Source organism: Fonsecaea monophora (assembly GCF_001642475.1).
Source record: "Fonsecaea monophora strain CBS 269.37 chromosome Unknown Scaff53, whole genome shotgun sequence".
NCBI classification, from domain to species: Eukaryota; Fungi; Ascomycota; class Eurotiomycetes; order Chaetothyriales; family Herpotrichiellaceae; genus Fonsecaea; species Fonsecaea monophora.
In genome coordinates this window covers 219,324-228,925 of record NW_019173984.1, presented here as the reverse complement: position 1 = coordinate 228,925, position 9,602 = coordinate 219,324, and the positions used below count along the sequence as shown (strand labels likewise).

Genomic DNA, 9,602 nt, shown 5'->3' with positions numbered 1-9,602 from the left:
CATGTCGACATGTCACCACGACACACACACACACACACACACACACACACACACACACACACACACACACACAGTCTCTCACCTGACAGCGTGATGGGTTTGTTGATGGGAGGTAGCCCGATAGCCAGGACATCCGCTATGCGTCGAGGACATTATGGAAGCATCTCTACAGCACATAGATGCCGATGCAGAACAAAACATTCGGGATATGATACCGCCGACGGTCTTCTCGTGCCAGTCAACAGTAGGAGAGGATGAAATGATTCAGGTGTCTTTCTCTCTCTCGCTCGCTCTCTCTGTCTCTCTGCGTCTTTCTCGGTTCTGTGTTGCATGGGGGTGTGTGACTGAGCCTCGAGACCGTGTATCCGCTAGTTGGCCAGGGTCTGAATTATCGACCCAATCACAAGGCCTGGGGCTGCTTGATTACAACAAAGTTACAACAAAGCCCGCAGGTAGCATTAGGCGAGCTTCGGGCTCAACATTCCAGGCACCACAAACGCAGAAAAGCAACAGTCATGTTGCCTGATAATCGCTGCAGCCTGCCGCGATAGGCTCAGAAGAGCAGAAGAGCGATAATAGATATTACCAGCCTTGTCTATATACCGTCCATTCCAGCCTACGCGAGCCTGTTCTGCGTGTCCGTTTCCACCGTGTCTATTTTGAACATCTAAGAAGTCTCGAGCATTTTGGCATTATTCCGAGCACTGGCAGCTGCCGTCACAGACACTGGTATATTCGTTAGCATCTTCTCTCCCAAGCGAGAAAGGGGACGAATGGTTAGAGAGGACTTACATCCTGCAGGCGAATCATCCCACGGCATGTACATTTCGACCAACTGCAGACAGGGAGCTTTTGAAAAAGTTTCGTCTTGAAACAAGGCATGGATGTCGTCCTTGGTCCTGACTTGGTATGTTTTGTAGCTGCCTTCTGCTGCTCCAAAGGCTGGGACCAGATCCTTGTATTTCCAATTCTGGATGTCGTTGTAGCCGGCTTCCATACCGTGGATGAAGCGTTCAATGGTGTAGCCGTTGTTGCAGACAATGAAGATGATTGGGTTGAGATTATGCCGGATCATCGTGCTCACTTCCTGGCATGTAAGCTGGAAACTACCGTCGCCAGTGAAGAGAATTGTCCGATGGTTACCACCGAGCTCTTTGGCGGCCAATGCTACACCCTGACAGGCGCCGGTTGCATATCCAATACTTCCCCATAGAATCTGGCTGATGTTCGTCACATTTGGAGGGAATCGAGTATCAAATATGCCATAGTTGGACGTTCCAGTCTCGGTGAGCACAATGTCACCGTCACGCAGCCACTGTCCCAGCCGCGGCCAGAACCAACGGTGCGTGATGGCAGTGTCGTTGGGATTTTCATCTTCAGGGATCTGTTTCTGTTGTAATGTAGGTCCAGGCTGAACATCGAGCTTGGGTAGTCGGTCGATGAGTCTGCGGAGGACGCCTTTCATGCCAACCCCGGGGTACTCTGACCACCGCACTCGCATGTACGTACTGTGAAAGTCGATGGTTTTCAGTTGCGAGGTTCGGTAGGAGAATCCGGCCGTGTTGAAGTCGGACTTGACGCTGCCGATGGACAGGAGCAAGTCTGCCCCTTCAACACGCTCCTGGACTCCAGGGTTGGACGCAGCTCCTGCATAGATACCGCCGAAATTAGGCAAGGTTTCATCGACGGCTCCTTTACCCATGGGCGCCACGAACACCGGCAGACCCGATTTCTCGACCAGCTCGTGGGTCTCGGGCAGCACGCGGTGACGAATGGCGCAGCTGTCGACCAGAATGACGGGGTTCTTGGCCGCGGTGAGATACTTCAGAATCACATCGACCACGTACTCTTCCTTTTCGGGGTCATTCTTGTGCGGGCTCAGGTCCAGTTGGGTCTTGAGTCTTTGGCCCTCAACCTTCCGTTTGACCATGTCTGTCGGGAGCGTCAGGTAAACGGGCCGACTGAGAAGGTAGCACTCGCGCAACGCATTGTCGATTTGTGAGGCAATATCGCGAGGGTCCTTCAATTTGGCGACGTTGACTGCCACATGGGCGGCCATCTCGGCGAAAACATTGAAGTTACCATTGCCCAGGGTATGATGCAGAAGCATGCCATTTTTCTGAGATATGGTACTAGGTGTCCCGACGATATGCACCACTGGCACAAACTCGGCAAAGCTGGAATGAACAAGTTAGTGAGTTGTATCAGAGACAGCCATTCCGAGACCACGTGACTCGCCTTCCCGCGGTTGCATTGAGCAGAGACAGCTCCCCCACTCCAAAGGTGGTGATAATAGCTGATATCCCTTTCACTCGAGCATAGCCATCGGCGGCGTAGCCTGCGTTGAGCTCATTGCAGTTTCCCACCCATTGAAGACCGCAGCCCTCGAGATAATCCAGAGCCACCAGATTAAAATCACCCGGAAGTCCATGGACAGAGTCGATGCCCATCTGCTTCAGCCTAGTGAAGAGATAAGTAGCGACATCCACGGGCTCTCTCAGCATTTCGGTCAGATCGGCCATGATTGAGGACGAGCACACTACAAGAGGAGGGACACGGAGAAGAAGAAGAAAAATCAATTGAGAGACGGTGGACAGAAAACTACGTCCAGAGAGCTGGGGATGAGGTAGATTTTATAAGAAATTCACGAGATGCTCCGATCGCATCGGGCATGATAAGCATTGAGGTCTGCAGCGGAAGGCCGGCAAGAATGTTGAGATGAACTTTACGGTCAACGAGAAGCAGATGTAACAGGGAAAAAGCTGGGATCATGATGCTTTGTGATGCAAGTGTGGTATGATGTGACGCGCAACATCAGCCCACCACGCCGGAGCAAAAGCTTGTGATAATTCGAACGAAGCATCTGGTGCATCCTTATGTGAGGCATTCTAAGCTGCCACGGCCGCCAGGGCTGTTGTGCAACCTGCTGGGGAGAAACGTGGCACTGCGTATAAATATTGCTGGCAGCTGGGTTATCTGGGAGCAAAGCTTACTCGTACCTCCAAACCAAACAAGTACAGTGCCTACCTAGCACGCCGAGGCCCTTGGGCACGCCAACCATGCCCAGGTGGGTAACTCTAGGTAAAGAGGTCCCTATCAAGGTTACCCCCACTAGCCAGCGCCCAGTGCACAGGTATTTGTTCATCGTTTTGGGGCGGGAGCCAGTAGTTGGGCTCCGATGCCCTCGAGGCCTTTTCCCTCCAGGTACGCGCTTATTCCGCCACCTCCATTGGGCATACCAGCCGACAGCCTCATTAGCCCCAATCTAGCCTCTTCCGGCTTTGTAGGCTTGCCCAGGTCAGCCTTCTCTGTTCCTTCGGCCCCAAATCACAGGTTGCCGCTCATCAGCCACTCATCCCATACCCCAGTTCAACTGCGCTCGGACTGCGACCTTCTCAATTCTCACTGTCGTCGACATCCTGTTCCGCTTACACCACTCTCACCCATAGTTAAGACGCCGACGGCACCTTCTGCGGATATATCAGCGCACGTCGCCCGTCGCTGTCACCAACTGCACGTGGGAGTCTCCGCCCTTCCCTCAGTTCTACAAACACCAACCATTTGCTTTACTTTGTATCAGTCGTCGACGCCGCTCCCTCGCCTTTTTATCTGTTCACTAGTCCGTCTGCTAGCGAGCTCACTCCGTCTATCATGTGTCTGTGACATTGCGCTTTGTCCAGGCGTGCGCCTCGTCGCTCTGCTCGACTCGAAGCCGAAAAGTGCCGTGGATAGAGTCCATTGAGGAGCTGTGTCAGACTTGCGACCGTGAGAGTCGAGGTCCCGAAAAAAGCTAGGAAAACTGGAATTACAGGCAATAAAACTCTCGTCTATCCGACTGCAAACATAGCCACCTGGCTTTGTTGGGGTCGAGTCATACTTGGTGCTTGCTTCACCTCTAAGCAGTCGACCGACCTTTGAAGGATGGTCTCCAACGGCCAGATAATGGATAACCAGAGACAACAACAATATATACCTGGGCCTCCCCCGCCCCCGGGACAAGGCACTCTAGGCCATCTTCCACCGCCTCCTCCGCGACCGTATCTTCAATCGAATCTTCCTCCCCCTCCACCGGGACCACATCCCTCCGCCCTACCCCTTGGGACAGTTTTCGGGCTGCCAGGCGCAGGATGGCAGCAGCCATGGGGAAGATCAGGCTTGGGCCAGAATATACCACCTCCTCCGCCAACAAATCATACCCAGGGACAGGGACAACACCTATCCTACGGTATGCGACAGCTGAATATTCCGCCGCCGCCTCCGCAGAATGACAAGCCCATCCTGTCCGCCACATTTATTCCCACTGGGGATTCGTTTGGGCCCGGCGTCGGCATTCCACCCCTCGACGATTACTCTTCATACTCGCGATATGATGCCCAATTCACTTCCGAGCCTTCATTGTCTCACTCAGATCAGAAATATTCTGACACTTCCACTAATTCACATAGCTACTCATATCCCAATCCGATACATCCGAATCCGGATATTGCCAATAGAGAAAATCGGGCAGCCTCCGCTTCTTCAAATAGGGCCGCTTTCACTTTACCCCTTCGCGAGATCAACGAACCCATCTCTCCAGGACCCCCAACCGCAACCTTGGTCAATCAGCAATCAAGCACCGACCAGGGTCGACAGCGAGCGCACAGTGCTGCCGTCACGGGAAGCAACTCGGCCGAGTTGTCTTCACAGTGGCCCTTGGATCGTGTCCTTGCTTGGCTGGCTGCGAATGGATTCTCAAATGATTGGCAGGAGACCTTTAGGTTGTTGAAGCTGCAAGGCTCCGACTTTCTCGACCTTGGCCGGGGACCAAATGGCCGTGGGAATTTAGGCATGATGCATCAGACCATTTACCCACAGCTCGCAAAGGTCTGTTCGAGCGGCAATACTGGTTGGGACCAGGCTCGCGAGCGGGAAGAGGGCAAGAGATTACGGAAGCTAATCTCTCGCCTCGTCGAACAGGGAGGTGAGGGTCCAGCCAGCGCAGGCACTGGTCATCGGAGGCGAGAGTCTGGTATGATTCCGAGTGCGTCAACGGAGGGAAATCTGGAAACTTCGCCTCATCTTCCCCGATCTGAATTTGGTAGCGCGCCTGGAACGGCTGGTCCAGAAGGAAGCCCTGGCAAGCAGATGCCTCCGCAATTCCCGACAGGATTAGGGCCTCGAAATTCACAGGGTCGAAGTAGTACCATGCCTGTTCTCAGCAAACATAGTAGCGCTTCCTCAACCCCAAGCGACCCACGGCCAGCAGACAATTTTCCAGGCGCCGGGCGCACAGATTACACAAGGGGCGTTCTGACCAGCATGAACAGTCGATGACGACATAGCCCCAATCTTTCGGGCGATGGTTCCACGAATCTGTTGCCCAAGACGTTTGATGCCTCTCCCAGTGCCAGCCCGGGTCTTGGAAGTGCAATCCCTGTTTCGGCTACAAGTACCTCTTCTCAGACACAGCGACCAGATCATAGCAAGAGCAACAGCACCGATTCTATGCTCAAAGCATCAAGCCACTCTCGCTCGAATGTCAACATGCAAGGTCCCTATGAGAGGAGCAACACGTCGTCTGGAGGCTCAGAACGCTTTTATGCAGATAGGCGTGACGCACAAGAGATGACCAGACCTTCACCCCTAGAATCTCACAGGACTTGGAGCAATGACTATGCCCCGGGTCCGGGAGGCAAAGATCACAGCAAAGGCTTTCTCAGTAAGTTTATGAGGAAGAGGCATGAGCACAATCAGCCCCAATCAGATGAACATCCTTTGGAGTCACCGACAAGCCCTGGTCCATTAAAGCTATTTGCAAGACCAAGCGCGAATGGTAGCGACTCGGCACTATTCCAACGCCCCGCTTCTGTCACGAGTGAAGATGAGAAGGCACTGATAGCCGGTCGTCGAGGACCCAATGTATCAAGAAGATACATTTTTGTGACGCCAGACGGTTGGAACTACCGGCTTGTGGACGTTACGGAAGTGGAGACGGCCATCGCCCTTCGCAGTCTCATCTGTATCGAGCTTGGGATACCAGACGCCGAATATGCACAGATTTTTATCACCGAGCCCGGTCAAACAGAGCACGAAACGGCACTCTCGGACGGTATGCTTGTCGCCATACGGAACCGGACAGATAACCTAGGCAGCTTCAAGCTGTACGTCCAGAGTCCTACACTTTCCGCAGTTCCTGGCTCGGCGACTCAGTCAGCTGGTCTCGGGGTTTCTTTTGGCCAAAAGGGCCAGGTCGAAAGAGCTCCACCCATGGTCAAATCAAACTCGTCTGGTGGCATCAGTCGCAATGGGTATACATCTCCAGTAGCCGAATCGCTGGTCACTGACCCTGCTCTCATGCAAAAGCAGGCTGAAGAATATCGACGACAGACGGAGGCTAAACAAAGGGCGTACCTGGAATCTCGTCGAGCTCAAAAGGAGTCGACTTCCACATACAGTGGCGGCGGAATTCGAGGAAGCACGGTCATAGACTTTGACAGTCCCCGCCTCTCACCGTTCGAAGAGAAGAAGGTCGAAAATCTTGTGCCAGTCCGACGGCCACCCACAGCACCTGCGGAATCCACCACGCTGACCAAGGTCAATTCTCTTCGGGCCAAAGGATCTGGCAATCGATCGTCCCTCGATGCCTTGAAGCGAATCTCTGATCCCATTGCTGAAGAGGACGCAGAGCGTGCAAAGAAGAAAGCTGCTTTCGTGGCCCTTCCTTCTGGTGGCATTGGTGCCGCGTTGGCCAATGTTGGCAAGATGGCTGGCGCTCCAGCCACTTTGGGCAGCCAAGGGCCGCAACAGGATAGAAGGGGTGTTGAATTCAGTCGCAGTAATTCAGGTGGGTCCTTTCGTCCCGACTTTACACGGGGCAAAGGTGATATGCTGTTCAAAGTTCCTAACTATGAAGAAGGTTTCGCCGATACCAACCAAGAGAGCCGGGCGCGGAATGCTGCTTTGGAGAGTGCTCGGCGCTTTGGTCCTTCACCGGCGGTCAGTCCCTCGACTGAGGCGGCACCACGGCCATTCCTGCAAACCCGAAAGTCGTACGGACCCGATCTTGAATTCAAAGAGACCAACGTTTCCTTTGCTCCTTCGCCCCATCCGCTCAAGGATGATTCGGACGATGACTCGGATGATGGGCTGTTCGCAATCCCCCTGACAAATAAGTCCTTGTCTAAGGACGATATGCCGTTACGCAGTAAAGATCAGAGACCTACATTGACGGTGGATACGGACCAAAATATCAGCAAGAACGTACGGTTCAAGTCGCCAAGCTCATCCAGTGGCATGCAAAACACTGGCGACGATAGCGCCACGGCCAGTGGAGAGGGCTACGACCGCAGTCTCTCCGACGGCAGCTTCAGTGGATCTGCCCAGTCACCAGATGACCGAATGAATAGGAGAGATTCCTTCATCAGTGACATCTGGGCGAATCGACCGGCGGTGGAAAATGTCGTTCATCATCTCGACGAATTCTTCCCAGGCGTTGATCTCGATAAGCCGTACCTAGAAGAGAAAGGCGACAACAACTCACCCATGAGGACGACGGATCAGGATCCTCTTGACGCCCTCCAGGGACCTTCCACCAGTGTGACCTTTGGCACCGCTGGACTGGATCTTGAGTTCAGCCGTAAGAGCGAATCGGATACTCTGGGGTCTGACGAGTCCACTCTCAAGGCAAAGGATCGTGATAAGGTTGCAAGTGTTGCACAGAGGCAAGTTGGCAAAGCGACAGGAGGCATTTCTAGGATGAAGTCTATTCGTGAGGTCGCTCAGAAGCGCAACGACATCAAGCGAGGCCCTTCGGTTGCTGCTCGCGTGGAACAGAATAATGCAAGCAGCATTGTTCGCCGGAAGTCTACGAAGATGTTTGGTGCGCATATCGTGCAGATCAGACCAAAACCAGGCAGTCGATTGTCCACGCTTGATCCTATTCCCCAAGAAGAAGTTCCCACGGACGAGACGCCCAAGCGGCAGGCAACCTTCAAAATCATTCGCGGTCAACTTATCGGCAAGGGCACCTATGGACGTGTGTACCTCGGCATGAATGCGACAACCGGTGAGTTCCTGGCCGTCAAACAGGTCGAGGTCAATCAGAAAGCTGCGGGTCAAGACAAAGATCGCATCAAAGAAATGGTTGCCGCTCTGGACCAAGAGATCGACACTATGCAGCATCTTGAGCATCCTAACATTGTGCAATACCTTGCTTGCGAACGGAGTCAGTTCTCTATCAGTATCTATCTCGAGTACATTCCTGGTGGCTCCATCGGCAGCTGTCTGCGCAAGCATGGAAAGTTTGAGGAGTCTGTGGTGCGATCACTTACGCGACAAACCCTGGAAGGACTGGCATACCTCCACCAAGAAGGCATTCTGCACCGTGATTTGAAAGCTGACAACATCCTCCTCGACCTTGATGGCACATGCAAGATCTCGGATTTTGGCATCTCTAAAAAGTCTGACAACATCTACGGCAACGACGTTACCAACAGTATGCAAGGCTCGGTGTTCTGGATGGCCCCTGAAGTGATCCGATCCCACGGCCAGGGTTATAGTGCCAAAGTCGATATCTGGTCGCTTGGTTGTGTGGTTTTGGAAATGTTTGCGGGAAAGCGACCATGGAGCCGAGAAGAAGCCATTGGTGCCATCTTCAAGCTGGGAAGTCTCAGCCAAGCACCGCCTATTCCTGAAGACGTACAGTCGACAGCTTCGGTTGACGGGCTGAACTTCATGTATGACTGCTTCCAAGTGTAAGTCTTGACCGCTGGCCATGGATTTATCGTGTACTAATGGATAAACAGCAACCCGACCGATCGACCGACAGCCGACACCCTGCTTCGACATTCTACCTTTTGTATCCCCGACCCATACTACAACTTCTACGACACCACATTGGCTGCGAAGCTGAGAAACGTTGACGGTGCTGGGCTAGGCGGTTGAATATGACCTCGATGTACACATGACAACAACTTTTACGCCTCCCGGGGAATCCCAAGGGAATCCCAAGGGACATTTTTGAGTGAATATATCCAAAAATGTTAGCGCCGTCCTTCGTACGGGATTTACACGACGGCATTTGACGAACTGAACGCAGTCTGACGAAAGAAACAAAAAGATACATAATTACATGATTGTTACTATAGTGGATTGATCTACCCGCCAAATTTTGGAAAGATGATGGATTTGGAGAAGGCGATGCGATCCAGGGGCTACCCAGCGATGGTGTTACTGCTTGTCTGCCCTGGATATAAAGGGACTGCTGGCGAGGAATCCAGAGGAATTCCCCTCGTTTCATTCCACATTCCCCAGAACCTGTCCATTGCCCCGAACTCAACTTTTGCTCGATACCTGTGCACACACAGCCTTTTCTTTTTGTGATCCCTCATTCTCTCTACTTACCTGGCTGGCACTGACTCGCGATCTCAGCTGCACTGCATGCGCTCTCATCCAAGACAAAGCCAGCGGCAATCCTCGCTAAGTGCTTTGCTGCTGGCGCCAGGGCCGTTTTCAGCGAAAGTCGATGGCTTTGTTTCTTGGTCTCTTATTTTCTGCGCCGGATGCATTCGCGCGCGCGGACTTGACAAAACTTGGCTGGCGTGCTCTCTTGGGTTTTCCAGCTG

The 9,602-nt window shown here is 53.1% G+C and overlaps 3 protein-coding genes across 3 annotated transcripts; 2 read left to right on the top strand and 1 right to left on the bottom strand.

Moving 5' to 3' along the window:
- Positions 1–667: 667 nt before the first annotated feature.
- Positions 668–2,522, bottom strand: AYO21_07182 (hypothetical protein; the record flags this gene model as incomplete). Its single annotated transcript, XM_022657139.1, has 3 exons — positions 668–726; positions 793–2,177; positions 2,230–2,522. The coding sequence occupies 3 exons, from the start codon at positions 2,520–2,522 to the stop codon at positions 668–670; spliced, it is 1,737 nt and encodes a 578-aa protein (XP_022510628.1).
- A 1,420-nt stretch (positions 2,523–3,942) lies between these two features.
- On the top strand, positions 3,943–5,313 carry AYO21_07181 (hypothetical protein; the record flags this gene model as incomplete). Its single annotated transcript, XM_022657138.1, has 1 exon — positions 3,943–5,313. One exon carries the CDS (start codon positions 3,943–3,945, stop codon positions 5,311–5,313), a length of 1,371 nt encoding a protein of 456 aa, XP_022510627.1.
- A 210-nt stretch (positions 5,314–5,523) lies between these two features.
- Positions 5,524–8,922, top strand: AYO21_07180 (hypothetical protein; the record flags this gene model as incomplete). Its single annotated transcript, XM_022657137.1, has 2 exons — positions 5,524–8,732; positions 8,784–8,922. 2 exons carry the CDS (start codon positions 5,524–5,526, stop codon positions 8,920–8,922), a joined length of 3,348 nt encoding a protein of 1,115 aa, XP_022510626.1.
- Between the last annotated feature and the right edge of the window lie 680 nt (positions 8,923–9,602).